At 42.4% G+C, this 18,495-nt stretch overlaps 2 protein-coding genes across 2 annotated transcripts in view; one reads left to right on the top strand and one right to left on the bottom strand.

Annotated features, from left to right (window-relative positions):
• Nucleotides 1-18,495, bottom strand: part of LOC135217703 (26S proteasome non-ATPase regulatory subunit 12-like) — a 431,722-nt gene that overhangs the window by 243,261 nt on the left and 169,966 nt on the right. The gene's annotated exons all lie outside the window — the stretch shown is intronic.
• The window catches only part of LOC135217684 (uncharacterized), a 214,439-nt gene that overhangs the window by 146,389 nt on the left and 49,555 nt on the right, over nt 1-18,495 (top strand). Inside the window, exon 4 of the mRNA XM_064253654.1 lies at nt 8,393-8,563. Coding sequence (XP_064109724.1) covers nt 8,393-8,563 — 171 coding nt within the window. The remainder of the gene's footprint in view (nt 1-8,392; nt 8,564-18,495) is intronic.

Consider the following 18,495-nt stretch of genomic DNA (forward strand, 5'->3'; position numbering starts at 1 on the left):
GGTTCTCTCTTTATGAGAGAAAAAGGTGGTACTTTATCAGTAAAAGGAATTAGACAACAGATCCTTTACTTCGTTAAACAAGCCAATCCTGATTCATTTCCAAAAGCACATGACATCAGAGGAGTAGCCACCTCAATTAATTACTTCCAACATATGAACTTTGAGGATCTTAAAAAGTATACTGGATGGAAATCTCCAACAGTCTTTAAACGTCACTACCTAAAGTCCTTGGAATCTTTAAAATTTTCTGCAGTAGCAGCGGGAAACATTGTTTCTCCTGATACTGTATAGTAGTCGTAGTATAGATCCAGGTCTCCTTTCTACCTACCTCGTCCAACATGCCTCACCCTATTGCCATGCTACTCGGATACTCTAGCCTTAGCCGCTGAGATCATATTGGTGGATTGTCCCTTATTTTTTTGCTAGGGACATCCACACTATGTACTTATAATGTACTTCAGTGTTCCTACCCTTATTTTTATGCTAGGGTAGGACACAATGTGTTTGTATATTATGTAAATATCTTACTTAAGTGAATCTATTTTGTTATTTTGCATTGCATTACTGGATATTACTATGTTTAATATAAGTTAATTTTAAGTACTTTATATTGTTTGCTTTCTTTATCATGTCTTTGTTTAGGATAAGTTAGCTTTAAGTACTTTGTTTGTATACTGTAATGTCCCTGATTCACTTATATTATATACCTCTTTTTTACAACTGATTTTCATTTGTCCTTATTCCCATCTTGTCTGTTTCTCTGGTACTCTTTCATAGGCCGACACGAGCTGAGCCCAGAAAAGGGATTTTGACGTAGGAAAAATCTATTTCTGGGTGATTGGCTCGTGTCGCCCTATGAAACCCACCCTGTCTTTGTTTACCCACCCTGCAGGACAAGATGTTCATAGATTAAGGATGACCGCTAGGGGCGCTGCTGTCCGTGGCGTCAGTAGTAGTAGTAGTAGCGGCCGCATCACCCTTTCGTATCAGGTCTCTCTGGTGGGGATTTTAGATTGGAAGGTCTAAATGGTGAATGACTCGTGGTAGTGATCCCACTCGCCCCTATTCTCATACCGACACTTCTTTTATAGAGTGAGCGAGTCAGTTTTACTGACATTTTCTTAATTTTGTTTTTCTCTGGTAATTTTAGATTAATTTTGCCTAGAAAGAATGATATTAAGGATACTTTCATAGGGCGACACGAGCCAATCACCCAGAAATAGATTTTTCCTACGTCAAAATCCCTTTAATTGTCAGCTAGAGCACAAATCAGTTGATAAAATATGTGATGAATTTAAAGTTGGAACAGCAGCAGTTAATAAAGCATATACAGAGCACATTGGTATTGGACATGCAAGACAACTCTTGGGAAGAGCCAAGAGTTATTCTAAAGCCCTTACTACCACAAGGGCTCCACTTCAATCCATTACTCCTTCCTCATCCTCAATGAAGGATGCCTCAGCCCCTGTGGTTCAACATTCCACCACTAGGGCTCCACTCCAATCTGCTGATCCTTCCTCATCCTCAATAAAGGATGCTTCTACTCCTGTGGCCCGACATACTTGGCCAAGTGCTCAGCCTAGTAAGGTTAGAGCACAATCGGCGAAGACGGATAAAATAAAGATTCCATATAACAAACTGGATATCTCCCTCAAACCTCCCTCTACTCCTCCTTTTGCATAATTTCAGGCAGAATCTCTGCCTGATTTAATGGAATTAGAGGGAAAAAAACAAATGAAGAGGGTAAGAACACACTCATCCTCTCCTCCATTAACTCCAACAAAAGATAAAACCAAAATCAATGAGCAAGCTGGCGAAGAAAAACAATCGTCATCAAAAACTTACAAGCAAAGCTTCCCATCCACTAAACATTCAAAAATTACCTTGAATAGAGGACTACCCTCCAAAACCTAGACACCTTCTCTTCAAATTTACAGTGGAATTGTCAGGGACTTCGTGCAAAATATGAGGAACTTAGTGTTACTCTATAAATACTCCCCTATTGCTGTATGTTTAGAAGAAACAATGCTTGATGTCCACACACCTTGCCCTAGAGACTATATATCATATAGAACACAATATAATTTGGAAGTGGGAAGACATGGAGGTTGCCTTATATATGTTCGCAGGGACCTTCCTCATTTTCCAATCCCACTAAATACACCTTTACAGGCTGTTGCGGTTCAAATTCACCTAAGATGAAAATACACACTCTGTTCCCTTTATCTTCCACCAAACAATCCCATCACTCGAGAAGAACTAATTGATTTACTTCATCAGCTTCCACGACCATATCTTCTCATGGGAGACTTAAATGGTAGACATCCTTTATGGGGAGATGTGACATCAAATCAAAAAGGGAATATTATAGCTTCCATAATAGAAAATGAAGTTTTTGGACTTTTAAATACTGGAGAACCTACTCATTATCATATCCAGACAGGTACAGTCTCATGCTTAGACCTTACAATATCTAGTTCCAATTGCACGATAGATTTCAGATGGAAGACGAATGATGACTGGCAAAGCAGTGACCATGCTCCCATACTAATAAATTCCAATGATGACCCACCAGTTCAAAGATCTCCACGGTGGAATGTTGAAAAAGCAGACTGGAACAAATTTCAAGAGCTAAGCGAAATAGAAAGTGATGCAAATGACTTCCCAACGGCAGATGATGCAATCGATTTATTAAATGGGACATTCCATACAGCAGGTATACATTCTATACCAAAAACTACAGGTCTTTTTAGGTGACGCCCAGTCCCCTGGTGGTGTGAAGAGCTCACACTGTTACACCAAGTCACAAGAACATCACTTACATGTTATCGTAGACACCGAACTATAGCAAACATGATAATATACAAACAGAATAGAGCGCGTTTTTGAAAGGCAATGAAAACTGTTAGAAGGCAGTCATGGTCGTCATATGTATCGTCCATTAACCACCAAACACCTATCTGCAGTATATGGAAGAAAATAAAAAAGATTGCTGGGAAATTTACTCCCAGTCCTCCCCCAGTACTTAAAGTTAATGACAACCTCATCACCAACGCAAAAGATGTAAGTAATTACAGTTTGGCGAAGATATTGGGTGAAGAAGCGCAGTATGATTATGAGTGTGTGGTAGAATTTTTAAAAAGAAGTTGGAGTTTTTAACGAAATTTAGGTATTTTGCTTTTATGTATGTGTGTAGTTTTTAGCTGTGGTTTTTTAGAATGAATGTATGGAAACGTGAGTAAATGTATTTACTGCCTGTTTGTGTTCTAGTATGAAAGCCTTTGCCTCTGTGCAGTTTTTTATTTAATCTTAATTTATTATTTTTTATCCTACATGACCTGTTTGGTTCCAGCTCGTGGCCTTTGGCCTGGACCTTGCATTTTATCTAATCCTTTGGGCTGACCTTGTGGGAGCTGAGGGTCAGTTCGATGGTCTGGTTAAACTATTTTATAATAATAATGTAGTTTTGGTGGTGTTTAATGCATAAGTAGCATCTTTGCACTAGCTATAGTTTAATAACTGATACGGGATTTTAAGAGTTTTTATGATGTGTGCGTGGATTTTTCCCAAATAGGTTGTCTAAATGGCTTCATTCGGCGTCAATGATCCTGGTAGTCACGACGCCAGATAATTACTAATTATTCATTCATTCTTATTAGAGCTAATTTTCTTCTGTATGTTAGCGAGATGTTTTGCTTGTCTATTCCTCTTTGGCATGATGAAATTCTTGCTGAAAAAAAAAACGTAAAAGCAAGCGAATGTTAGAGGTGAAACTTGAGCATGCACCCTTTATCATGTTTACGATAACAGAAGAAATATTGGATTTTCTTGTATGGATCAATGTTTTTGGCTTATTGAGTTACTTTTACTAATTACCCTGTAACTATGAAAGTAAGAGGAATTTGGACGAAATAATTCGTATAAGCATCCTCCATTGCCGTACGAAGCTCCATGAATTTTATCATGACTGTGTTTTTCGCCCTATACCCTCTTATATGGGGGTACCGACTGGCCCCCTTAAAAGATCAAAGGCTGCAGATGTGAAGGTCGCCCAAGCTTCATCTAAGGATTCTTGGCTCTGCAAGACTGAGGCTGAGGGTCGAAGATGTGAGGCATCGTTTGCCTGTAGACATGCTTCTCGTTCTCCTGGAAGAGACCTTAGCCCTAGGAATCCATCTCCTTCAGGTAGCGACGTTCCTCGTCTCAGGATTGTGCTCGGTTGGCGTCTCAAGGCTGTGTACTTGAATCCTCTCACGTTCATGTACGTGCTTCCTCTCATGACCATATACGTGTTTCACCCGACGTCTTGTGTGCATGATACTTTACATGATCATGAGCCAGTATGCTGTTCGAGTCGGGATCATGTATAAGTGTCGCTGCAAGATGAGTTTCGAGAACCTTTGGTCTCAGTCTCTACCGGTTTTAGACCTTACATGCCAACCAATAATGTCCAGAATGTTGAGCTTCCTTGGGAAGCTTCATCAACAGTTTTACAAAAAGAGGAGGATATTGCCAAACCGTCTTCTTCACGTCATCGGTCGCCTGTGCTGGAGCAGGAAGAGAGAGATAACAAAGAGTGTATGTACTCATTCACAGGAGTTGTTGATCTTGTTTGTGAGCTTAACCATCTTGAGGGTAGGGCGGAAGCTCAATCTTCTATCACTCCAACGGGTATAGAGACCTTGCTGGGTGCTAAACAGGACTCTAGAACTTTTTTTGAGCTCCCCTTCTCGGGTCACGCCATCCTACAACGTGTGAACGCTTTGGTGCAAGATGGAGACCCCTGAACAGTGTTGGTAGCGATAAAGGACAACAACAACTTGCTGTTGATAGTCTTAAAGGATGTTTACTTCCAGATCTCTATTCACCCTTTGTCCAGAAAGTTTCTTCTATTCACTCTGGGAGAGCAGATCATTAAGTTCAAGGTCCTGTGCTTTGGGTTGACCACATCCCCTCAGGGGTCACAAGGGTCTTTGCCCTCATATTGAAATGGGCTTATGCTCAAGGAATTTGCCTGTTAAGGTACCTCAAGGACTGGCTGGTATTTGCAGGCTCCAGGGAGAAACTGCTTCAGGACACAGAGCGTCTTCATTTTTGTCAGGAGCTAGGCATAATGATCAACTTAAAAAAATTGAATTGGTTCCCAGTCAGAAAGCTTTTTACCTAGTTATGGTTATAGATACAGCAGTATCAACTGTGTCTGTCGGACCAGAGGTTGGACAGGTTGCAGTTAGCAGCACAGAAGTTCTTGTCACAACCCAAGCAGACAGCACACCAGTGGCAGGTCCTCCTGGGGATTTTATCTAGGTAAAAAGCTTTCTGACTGGGAACCAATTCAATTTTTTTAAGTTGATCATTATGCCTAGCTCCTGACAAAAATGAAGACGCTTTGTGTCCTGAAGCAGTTTCTCCCTGGAGCCTGCAAATACCATCATTGGTCTGTGCAATGAAGACTGAAAGACTTCTGGTCCACGGCAAGAGATATTTCCCTACAGAGAGTCCTTCTGTCCGAGGAAGTGAGGCAAGACCTTCGCTAGTGGTTGGACAACCAGAATATCTTGGTGGGAATCCCTGTATGTTTTCCCCCTCCAGACTTCCTTCTGTTTTCAGATGCCTCCATCTTTGGTTGGGGAGTTCATCTGGGAGACCTTACATCAGGCATTTGGAGTGCGGAAGACAACCCTCTACTCAACATTTTGGAGCTGAAGGGAGCTTTCATGGGACTGAAGGAGTTTTGGGAGAAAGTAGAAGGTAATTCGGTTGTTGTGATGTCCGACAACACCACGGTGGTGCCTTAAGTGAACAAACGGGGTCTGGTGTCTCGTCTCCTGCATTCCTTGACAGTAGAAGTACACCAGTGGGCAATCGACAACTGAGTAGAGCTCTCTGCCAGGTACATCGAGGGCAAGAGGAATGTGGTAGCCAACAGACTGAGTCGTCAGAACTAAATCCTGGGCATGGAGTGGTCTCTGCATCAGGTCGTGGCGGACAGGCTTTTTCAGGTTTTGGGGGAGGCCTATGCTAGACCTCTTCTCAACTTGATTCAACAGAAAACTGGAGGTTTACTATTCAGTGGTCCCAGATCCTCTTGCTCTAGCAGAGGATGCCCTCCAACACCTTTGGGATAACCTCGAGGATTACTCCTTCCCTCCGTTTTGCCTGATCCGTCAAGTTCTGAACAGGGTACATAATGAGTTCTCAAAATCTCAGGATGACCTTGGTGGCTCCTATGTGGCCTCAAGCAGAGTGGTTCCTGGACCTTCTGTCTCTTTTGGCAGAGGTTCCAAGAGAGATTCCTCCATGGCGACAACTTTTTTGTCAACCTCATGTCGAAAGATTTCACCAGTCAGTAGAATCTGTGTGTCTTCATGGATGGAAACTATCTAGTATCTCCTTTGAGTGAGAGGATTTTCTAAGGAGGCAGCAGGACATATGTTCAGTTACCTCAGAAAATCCTCTTAGGCAGTTTACCAGGGGAAAAGTGCGGTCTACTGTGATTGGTGTTGTCGACAGGGTTTCTCTCCACTCAAGCCTCTGTTCAGTGTATAGCAGATTTTTTTTTATCTTCCTCAGGGATGAGAAAGGACTCTCTCTTTCTGCTGTTAGGGGTTACAGAGCAGCACTAGGTTTGGTTTTCAGGCATATAGATCTCTTCATCTTGGGAGATTTCCTTGTTCAGGGGTTTTGAACAAACCTATTCTCTAAGGGAACTCAAACCTCCTGCATGGGATGTTTCGCTTGTCCTGAGAAGCCTCACTCGAGCTCCATTCGAACCCGTGCGTCGTTCATCTGATAGAGATCTGACGCTAAAGACAGTTTTCTGGTTGGCCTTGGCTTCTTCAAAGAGACTGGGGGAGCTTCATGGCCTAAGTTATGATGTGAAACATACCAGGGGGTTGGGGGTGAAACATACCAGGGGTTGGGGGTCGGTGACCTTCAAGTTTGTCTTGGAATTCGGGGCCAAGACCCAAAATCCCTCGGTACATGACGACAAATTGGCCCCTCTCTCTCTCTCTCTCTCTCTCTCTCTCTCTCTCTCTCTCTCATTGAATGACTATGTGGACAATGACCCACAGGAGCTCTTACTTCCTGCCAAAGCCCTGAGATACTACTTTAAAAGGACTCTTCACCTAAGACCTAGATGTCATAGACTTTTTGTCAGCACTGGTCATTCTAGAAAAAGAGGTTTTCAAGAACACTATTTCATTCCGGATACATGAGGCATTAAGCAGGCTTATTCTTGCCTGATGGTTCTGTCGCTGAGTCTGTGAGGACTAGAGCACAGTTCTTCTCTGGCATTTAAGAAAAATTTTGCTGTTCATAGAATTTTGAGCGCTGGTTCCTGGTTATGCCAGTCCACGTTCACTTCCTTTAACCTGAAAGATGTTGCTCACAGATCTTTAGACATGTTTTCCTTGGGTCCTGTGGTGGCTGCCCAACAAGTTGTGTAATTCATCCATTACCCCCAGTAGGGTATTTTGTATCTTACCCATGATGATTGTGTGGTAGAGAGAATGAGTGTGTTGGCTTGTCTCTTTTCTTTCTCTTTTTTTTTCCTTTCTTCTTCCTACGGAATCGACATATCATATTATGCTGAACTGGTCTGATACAGGTGAGTAGGGTAGCCATACTGAAAGTTGCTGTGTCTTTTAAACTTTGAAGTACCAAACCCTCTATTCAGTACCAAAATACTCCTTCCTGCAGCTAGGGGGAGTGAGGAGTGGTAACAAACCCCTGTGAGTATATGATTTGTTACGTGAACAGTCAGAATTTTCTTTGGTTCCCTGGTTGCAATGAATCTGCTCATATATATTTGTACTTCAACCCAGACAGTTGAGTGGTTAGATTTCTTTTTATCTATCTTCTCATGGGCATGAGACTACCTTTTCTAGAACTCATTCTTCTAAGAGGGGTGGTCGGTAGCTTAACTCCCAGCCAGTTTTGGATACTTTTACCTCCTACCAAGTATAAGTCCTTCCTATTGTTAAGACCAAAGGTTTGTTCCACACATGAACAAATGACAAATTTTTTTAATCAATTTGTATTTTTCATAGCTAACAACATGCAGGAGTTGCCAGATTTCACAGATTCCTTGCTTACAATCTTTAATTGTTTTTAACTGTTTACCAGCTAGCACTTGGAAATATCCTATTGTTAAGCTCTCGTGTTTGTTAGCTATGAAAAATACAAATTGATTAAAAAAATTTGTCATTTTAACTGAAAAAATCAAAGCACCAGTAAATAATTTCACAAACTATTAGACCAGTTGAATATACCACATGCAGAATTGTTTTAGATGAAGATGCTATTGTTGTTGGAAGCACATGTGAAGCTTTCAGGCATTGCAATGTAAAGAAAAAAAAAGGTTTTATTAAATTTTACCCATTTACAGGTGTGTGGTGATGGTTGGACAAGCATGAATGGCCTAATTGCATTTTACTTCCAGTTTTCTGATGTAGAACATTGTGGGAGAATTGGCTACACAATATATGGACAAATGTGTTATAAGTGCAATGATAATGAATTTAAGGATCCAATGTGGTATCCAGAGGAAGCACATAAGGTTAGTAGAATGTATTCATGTACTTTGGAAGTGGATATTTTTTACTTAATTTTAATTTTTTGTATAATGCTGGATTTTCTTTAGTGGGATTAAACTTGAACACTTTAGATGAATCCTTATGTGGTCTAGCCATCAGAATTGTTCTTTACTGCAGTTCCCAATGAAGTAGTAGGCGGTCCATGGCTATACCACCACGCCACTACAGTGGACCCCCTGTATTCATGGGGGATGTGTACCAGTCGCCCCCAGAAATAGCTACAATCCGAGAATGTTTAAAACCCCTCTAATAATGTTTAGAACTACCTATATTGTTAGTTAAGACAAGAAAAAGCCCCCTGAAACAGCTCTTTCTCTGCCAACTCACCCCTTAGGGATACAGCCAGATCCTCGACGTGGATGACCTGGTCATGGTGAAGCAGGCTTATAGCCTGTACACCGCCCCCAGGGCCGTGAAACTCACCTCCCCACCGTCAGCCAACAGCCTGCAGCAGCAGGAGGCTGGGATTGATGCAGCCTTCCAGAGGAGGAGAGCCCTGCACCCCCGCCAGGACACTGGCTGGTGCTACTTCCACCAGAAGTTCGGGAGTAAGGCAAGGAAATGCGAGCTCCCCTGTTCCTTCATGCCTTCAAAAAACAAAGGAGGTGGCGCCCAACGCCACCCCCCTGGCAGCGCCAATAGCTAAGTCTTGCCCTAGAGGTTTTTATGTCATGGACATGATCTCCAACCACAAGATGTTGGTCGACACTGGTGCCATGCAATCGGTGTTCCCTACGTCGGCAGAGGACCACAGCCGCACCCCCGATGCCTCGGCCGCCCTCGTAGCCACCAATGGGACCCCTATCTGCTTCTATGGCACCATGACCCAGACTATCGCATTTCTGGGTCAGACCTACACCTGGCCCTTTGTGATCATTGCCGACGTAAGAATCCCTCTCCTTGGGGCAGACTTCCTGGCTCACCATGGGCTCCTAGTCGACGTAGCCCACCAACACCTCCTGGACACAGAAACCTGCCTCTCTCGCCCACTCACCACAGGCCCCAGGGCGCCCACTATCTGCTCAGTCTCTACCCACAAGTACACCTCCCTCCTACAAGAGTTCACGGACATCTTCCAACCCGAGCTCTGCCAGGTGGCAGGGGCCGCGCCCAAGCGCGATGTGTACCATCACATTGACACCAATGGCCCCCAGATGCATGTAAAGTTCCGCCACCTCCCACCGAAGCTCCTCCAGGAAGCCAAGAACACATTCGCGGAGATGGAGCAGATGGGTATCTGCAAGAAGGCCGAGAGCCCATCGGCGTTCCCCTTCCACATGGTGAAGAAGGTAGACTGTATATGGAGGCCCTGCTGCGACAACTGCCACCTCAACCTCGTCACCACGCTCGATAACTACCCCCTGCCAAACATGCAGGACCTCACCGGGGCCCTCCACGAAGCGAAGATTTTTTCCAAAATTTACTTTTTAAATCTTACTTCCAGGTTCCCGTCCATCCTGATGACGTCCCGAAGATGGCAACCATTAGACCCTTCTGGTCCTTTGTGTTCGCCTTCTCCACCTTCAGCCTGCAGAATGCTGGAGCCACTTTGCAGGGCCTTATGGAGGGCATCCTCAGTGACTTTCCCTTCTTTATCTGCTATGTGGACGATATTCTTATATATTCCAGATTGCCAGAGCAGCACCTGCACCACGTCCAGGCCATCCTCAAGCACCTGCAGGAGAACGGGCTCGTTGTCCGGTTTGATAAATGCACCTTCGGCATGGAAAAGGTGGATTTCCTCGGCTACGAGATCACCCCAGCAGGAGTATGTTCCATGGCATTGAAGGTAACTGCAGTGGAGAAGTTCCCAACACCATTAACAGTGAAGGCCCTCCAAGAGTTCATTCCAGACATCGCCCGCACCATATGCCCTTTGACCGAGTTCCTGAAGGGTAAGCCAAAGATACTGACTTTTTAACTGCACCAAGTCGTCCCTCAGCAGAGCCACAACCCTGGCTCCAGGACCCTGATGTGCCCCTGACGCTCACGACCGATGCGAGCAACATCATATGCGGCGCTGACCTGGAACAGCTGGTCAATGGGGTCCCTACGCCGCTAGCTTTCTTCAGCAGGAAACTGAAACCTGCCAAGATCCTCTACAACAGCTTCGACCGCAAGCTCCTTGCTGTCTACCAATCCATCTGCCACTTAAGTACCTCCTGGAAGGCATTCCATTCACCATAAGGACAGACCACTAGCCACTGGTCCATGCCTTTGTCAAGGTAGGAGATGCTTGGTCCGCAATACAGCAACAACACCTCGCGGCCATGTCTGAGTTTGGGTGCTCCATCAAGTACATCCCTTGTGGGAGGAACCCTGTAGCTGACGCCCTCTCGAGGATCGAAATAAAGTCCCTGCACCTCAGCGTGGACTACGAGGACCTAGCACGAGAGCAAACTGCTGACCCCAAAGTACCAGCCTACCACACCGCCATCACCGCCCTCCAGTGGGAAGACATTCCCTTCGGTCCTTCCAAGGCAACGCTCCTCTGCGACACCAGCACTAGCCACCCATGCCCCTGATCCCAGCCTCCCAGCGAAAGTTGGTATTCAACGTGGTACACATGGCCTCTCACACCAGTCGCCCCGCATGACAACCAGATTCATGACAGATAAGTTCATGTGGCATGGCATCAAGAAGGACTCCCAGAAATGGGCGTGCCAAAGCAGCAAGACAGGAAGGCACCGAAGCCCTCCTATCCAGTTGGATCAGCTGCTTCGGAGTGCCAGATGACATCATGACTGACTGAGGAACCGCCTTCACCTTGGAACCTTGGACTGCCCTGGCACGCCTGATGGGGACAAAACAACACACCACCACGGTTTACAACCCCGCAGCCAACGGCATGGTGGAGGGAAAACACAGCTCCCTCAAGGCTTCTCTGATGGCACGCTGCACAGGCCCCAAATGGAAGGCACAATTACCATGGGTCCTCCTTGGCCTCCTCACCTCCCCAAGAGCTAACGACGACCCCTCAGTGGCGGAGAAGGTCTACGGGGAGACTTTAACAGTGCCAGGAGAATTTTTACCAGCTGACAACGACGACTTCGTCCCCCTGTCAAGACTCCGTGCAGCTGCCCAGAAATTCATCCCCTGCCAGGAGACTTTCTCCAACAGAAGGAAGCAGTTTCAACCAAGAGCCCTGGACTCCTGCGATTACATCTTCATAAGGAACGACGCCACTTGCCCGCCCCTAACGAGACCTTATTGAGGTCCGAATAGAGTCATCTGCCGAGCGGAGAAGGGAATCCTTGTCTCGATCAACGGGCGCGAGGACTGGGTCTCAATAGACCGGCTGAAGCCTGCTTTCATTCCAGATGAAGACATCGCAGAAAACTCCTGCAGGACCCTGCCTCGGAACGAAACCCCGCCAGAGCTCGCCAGCGCCCCCAGACGTCACCGAGGTCGCCCAAGGACAGCAGTCTAATCCCCACATCCACCATCAGGGGCGGCATCCTGCTGTCTGACTTGCCAGAAACAAGGAGCCCAAAGATGTCCCCCAACAGATGGCATCCCGCACCTGCAGACTCCTCCAGCCCCCAGCAAGGTACTGCTGATCATCAGCCAACGATTATTACCTAATCATTGTCTTGCGGGGTGGGGGGAGTATTTGTAAGGACGACATTTTAACCAAAGTGTCCGGCCTTCTTTTCTGTATATCCTTTTCTGCCGATATATCATGAAAAAATTATTCTCCACGCTGTTATACGTATATTTATAGGTGCGAGAAAGCACAATTTCAGTAGGGGCTCCATCCCTCTTGTATGTGTACGTGACGGACGCTATGTCTCTGTTCTCACAGCCTTCTTATATACAGCTGTCTCTGTACAATAAAGTCAGTATGTACCTGAGGATACGAAATTAATCCGTTCTGAGGCGGCCTTCGTAACCTGAGCTTTTCATATCTTGAACCGCATTTTACATGTAAATTGCCTAATTCGTTCCAAGCCCTCAAAAACACCCCATTAAATTTTATGATAAAACTAAATTGACCAATAAACAATGAAATACAACAATTTGAACCATTCAATACCTAACTTAACCCTTTAACACCTATTGGACGTATTAAACGTCGACGAAAATTGTCTGTCGGTTGACCAATAAACAATGAAATACAACAATTTGGACCATTCAATACCTAACTTAACCCTTTAACACCGATTGGACGTATTAAACGTTGACGAAAATTGTCTGTTGGGTGCCGATTGGACGTAGGGTACGTCGACGAAAAAAAGTTTTTTTTAAAATTTGCGGAAAAATAGTTATAGGCCTACTAGGCGAAAACTTTTGAATCACGTGCCTTGGGGGATGCTGGGAGCTCACGGATCAAGGCGTTGTTTTGTTTACAATCGTTACCCAGGCGCGCAAGCGCGAATTTCTTTCTCGCACTAAAAAGCATCAGCGCGACATCTCAGAAATTATTTCGTCACTTTGACATAATTTTTGCACTATTTTATATTAGCCGTTACACGGAGTATTATATATGAAAATATGTGCGACTTCATGTAGAATACAACAACAAAAAAACTCATGGTTGTAGCTTTTATTAGTTTTGAAATATTTTCATATAAGTAACGATAAGTGCCAAAATTTCAACCTTAGGTCAACTTTGACTTGACCGAAATTGTCAAAAAACGCAATTGTAAGCTTAAAACTCTTATATTCTAGTAATATTCAGTCATTTACCTTTATTTTGCAACAAATTGGAAGTCTCTAGCACAATATTCAATTTATGGTGAATTTATGAAATAACTTTTTCCTTACGCCCACGCGATAACACTTCCGAAAAAATCATAAATTTTTTCGTCCGATTGTCGTAATGTTTGCACCATTTTAGATTAGCGGTTACATAATGTTTTATATATGGAAATGTGGCAATTTCATGTAGAATACAACAAAAAAAGTTTTGAAATATTTTCATATAAATAACGATAAGTGCCAAAATATCAACCTTCGGTCAACTTTAACTCGACCGAAATGGTAAAAAAATAGAATTGTAACCTAAAACACTTACATTCTAGTAATATTTAATCATTTACCTTTATTGGGCAACAAATTGGAAGCCTCTAGTACAATATTTCGATTTATGGTGAATTTATGGGAAAAAAACATTTTTCTTACGTCCGCGTGGTAGCTCTTCCGAAAAAAATCACATTTTTTTGTCTGATTGTCGTAATGTTTGCACCATTTTCAATTAGCCGTTACATAAAGTTTTATATATGAAAATGTGTGCAATTTCATGTAGAATACAATAAAAACCAACCCATGGTTGTAGCTTTTATCAGTTTTGAAATATTTTCATATACATAACGAAACGATAAGTGGCAAAATTTCAACCTTCGGTCAACTTTGACTCGACCGAAATGGTCAAAAAACGCAATTGTAAGCTAAAACTATTTCATTCTAGTAATATTCAAATATTTACCTTTATTTTGCAACAAATTGGAAGTCTCTAGCACAATATTTCGATTTATGGTGAATTTATGAAATAAACTTTTTCCTTACGTCCGCGCAGTAATTTCCGAAAAAATCATAAATTTTTTTGTCCGATTGTCATAATGTTTGCACCATTTTAAATTAGCCGTTACATAAAGTTTTATATATGAAAGTGTGTGCAATTTCGTGTAGAATACAACAAAAAACAACCTATGGTTGTAGCTTTTATCAGTTTTGAAACATTTTCATATAAATAACGATAAATAGAAAAAATTTGTCCTTCAGTCAACTTTAACTCTACCAAAATGATGGCAATTTAGTGTACAATACAACGAAAAAATTAACTCTAGCTTTCACCGTTTTGCTCACAGCGCGATTTGTATACAATTATATATGACATTTTTTTTTGTGCTGTCATATATCCCAATACTTATATATGATAATGATATTTTTTTCATTTCTGATGGTTGCATACTAAATTGTTTCCGCCGGCATACGGGAGACGATTTTTAAAATACCGCTTCGGCGTTTAAGGGTTAATACGTACTACTAATATGTACTACATAGTACCTATAAGTAAACTGTATTAGTGTACATGGTATATAAGATATACTGTACTTACATATATATGGGATACGCCTATGTATAGAAAGGCATCCCGTGGGATGTTATACCCTGCGATGTTATACACAAGTATCTGTTTGTCTACTTCCCATTCTCGTCGGAGTGACATAGGTGCAGAGAGATGTTCTAAGTTTCGTTAGTATCTCTTTGAGTATAGAGGTGAAGACTTCAAACTCATAGTTGTCAAACTTAACATATATTTTGAAACTACATCTCTTGGGTAGAGGAAGAAGTGATTTCAGAGAACTTGTCTCGATGAGTGGAAGTAGAGATCTAAGTTTCAAAGTCTTTACAAAAGATAGTAGAGCAAAGCTTAGCACAGCAAACATAACATACAGACAGATGAACATGTGACTAGGAAGTCACGTGTTGTCCCTGCGGGTTATAGGTCACTATGTTCTGAGACGAAGGCACTGTGACCTGTTTTACAAGACAATGCTTTTGATTACACAGGCAAATGCAAACCAGGGCATCGCAGACACAAAGCGGCAGCGTCTAGCTTGCGTCCTGTTTATTAATTCTTATCGCACTCCTTGTCTCGTCAGTGACCCCTTGGGTCATGGGCTTATTTACATATATGGAATATATATGTCTATTAAATGTGATCATTACATTAAATGCTCGGTCAGCTACAAACCTAACACTGAACATTAAAGCCTAATTTGTATATGACTCATAGTAGTGTGATAGAGAAATTAATATGAATATATAGTTAGTTATAGTTACCAGCAAGTGGTTAAGGAATGATTTTCAACTGATTATATATAGAAAAAATATAAGATATATAGAAATACTCATAAGTAAAAGAATAATGCATGGAAGATACAGATTCATGTATAAGATAAATGCATATGATAACATGCTAATATTAAAGATAACATGTCATACATAATGATAGTTATATACTGTTAGTCATGAGAATACATATTCAACAGAAAGTATTGACGTACTGCTGCTGATTGCATGACATAAGAATTACATTCTAAAAAGCATATATGGTTAAATGGTACCAAAAATGTGATAAAAGGTAACTGATTAAGAATAGGTGCTACCTGATTAGCATATAATGTATAAAATGATTCAAGTAAGATAATAGGTAACTATTTAAGAATACAGTAGTACCTTGAGATACGAAAGGCTCAACTTACGAAAAATCCAAGTTACGAAAGCAAAGACGAAAAATTTTACATACGAAAAGTTTTCAAGATACGAAAGGTTTCTGAAAGTCCGAGATTCGCCCCATAACAATTTTGAAACTCGCGCTGCACGCCGTCTTCTTAGTTATAGTAGACTCGCCACCATCCTCCTGCTCTCCCATTGGTTCCTGATGTTAGCCAAGCCATGAATCCTTCTCTTTAATTGGACAGCATCCCTCCCATCATGCATCTTCTGTACATACGTACTACGTGTTGGCGTGCTTTACCTCAGCCATTTCGCACCCGAAACTTTACCGTACGCAATCGGCATTCATTCGCTCCAACGATTTCGTTTAGTAACGTAAATTCGTTAGTGATTTCGTTGCAGTACGTACATATTATCGTGTTGTACTACTTTATCGTGTTGTGAGAACGTAACTTAATTACGTACAGTACATAGAGTCATGGGTCCCAAGAAAGTTGCTGAAGTTCACAGAAAGAAGAGAATGCTTTCTATGGAGACAAAAATGGAGATATTAAAAAAAGTATGAAGCTGGCTTGCGGTTGAGTGTGATCGCTAAGGAATACGGCCGAAATCCGTCGACGATAGGCACCATCCTTAAGCAGAAAGAAGCCATCAAAGCAGCTACACCTTCCAAGGGTGTCACTATTTTGTCCAACAAAAGGAGCCATGTGCATAATGAAATGGAAAGGCTGCTTCTTGTATGGATCGAGGACAAAGAAATCGATGGCGATACGATAACCGAGACGGCAATCTGCCAGAAGGCCAGCGCTATTTTCGGCAATTTGATTGCCCAAGCCAAAGACGACGGCGGAGAGGGGACATCAACGGCAACCCCAGAGTTCAAGGCTTCTCATGGGTGGTTTGAAAAATTCCGTAAACGGACTGGCATCCATTCGGTGGTGAAGAAATTGAAATTACGTAAACTATAAAAAAGTAAAACTAAATGTAAAAATAAAAAATAAAGACAAAAATTTTATTTTAAGTTTTTTGTAAAGTTAAATGTTACAGTTTTGTTAATGTGTTTTGTAAAGTTTAGTTTGTTTTTTGACATTTTTTTATGTGTTTCGTAAAGTTAAGTGTACGTATCTGCCGTTTGTCCTCCTCCTCCTCCTCCTCTGCCGCCACTTTCGGAGATAGCCTCACTTGAAAGGTAAGCTTCAACATTTTACGTTACAGTAATAATATTTCTTGTACACTAATATACACTTTATTTACAGGTTTGGATTTTTATTCTTAATTTAGGTATTGAATGGTCCAAATTGTTGTAGTATTTCATTGTTTATAGGTCAATTTAGCTTTATTATGAAATTTAATGGGGTGTTTTTGGAGGGCTTGGAACGGATTAGCCATTTTACATGTAAAATGTGTTCCAAGATACGAAAAACTCATTATACGAAGGCCGCCTCGGAACGGATTAATTTCGTATCTCGAGGTACTACTGTAGTTGCTACCTGATTAATAAGGATTCAAACATTCTGATAAGTGTGCACATCATATAGATTCCTGGTGCGTACACGCACAGACATATTGGTACGTGGAACTTCAATTGATTTTATTAGGTGCGCTACCAGATATATTGAATGATAAATGATAATTAAGCTTCTCATACTTTACATATGGAATGCAATGTCTCGGAGTTTCCTGTTACACATTTAGCCAGCATTCAAACCGCTTTTCACACAAAACGCAATTCCAAACAACTTTCCTCCGAGTCAAATGAAATGGCCAATTTCAAGTGGCTCTAAAGTCAAACGCCTTAAGGGCAACAGGAAAATTGTCTGGGCGGGGTACGACGTTCTGTTGATAATCCACCTGTGTTCGCCTCAACCTACGCCAAGCAAAGATGTTAGCGATGACTAAAACCACCACCAACACGCATGTCGCAGCCAGCAGTGTGTAGAACCGTAGATCCTCATCGACATGGTAAGTCCTTGAAGTGTGGGCCATACTAGCCAGTTTTGATAGTTGATGGGCCACTTTCGCATTGTATAGAAGGGGTAAAGCTGGGATGATAGTACTCGACCACAAAAAATTCACAAAGTAAGCTTGTTCTCGTATGATGGTGCTAACTCCACGGACCGTGTAGTTGGTTGTTCCAATGCAGCCGTCCGCTGCGACGAACATCCGTGAAGAGGCCGTTGATCCGTCCGGGCATGCAACGTGAAATCCTTCCCTATTGTATTGTATCCACGATCCGTTGTTCAGCCTGTAAGCGAACTTATACTCGTCAAAAGGGTAAAGTTGTTTCAGACATCTCTCGCGTGTATGGGAGAGAGAGCCGTTTAGCACTAGACCTAACTCGCATGAATCCCTTGATATATGGTGGAATTCAAAGGAGTCAGCTGTACAAACTCTATTGCCCATGGCATCTGAACAGTGAGTGAACCTATCGAGGTCTCTGATGACCGTAAATGTTTCCTTATTAGGGGAAATCAATACGTGTCCCGTCAGATTAGATATTACTGGTAATGAGTTATTCGTCATGAAAGTTGGGAACGGTGCAATTTTGTAAGATTGCCAGGCATCAGAAGAATCAAAAGGAATGGTAATCATGATCCTGTAATTCTCAACACTTACTGATATTAAGCTATAATAAAATTCTATCTTATAGGCGTCTGACAAAGGAACATAACCCAGTTTCTCTCGTCCGTTCTCTAAAGTTAATGTTAAA

Source organism: Macrobrachium nipponense, chromosome 19 (assembly GCF_015104395.2).
Source record: "Macrobrachium nipponense isolate FS-2020 chromosome 19, ASM1510439v2, whole genome shotgun sequence".
Classification (NCBI taxonomy): Eukaryota; Metazoa; Arthropoda; class Malacostraca; order Decapoda; family Palaemonidae; genus Macrobrachium; species Macrobrachium nipponense.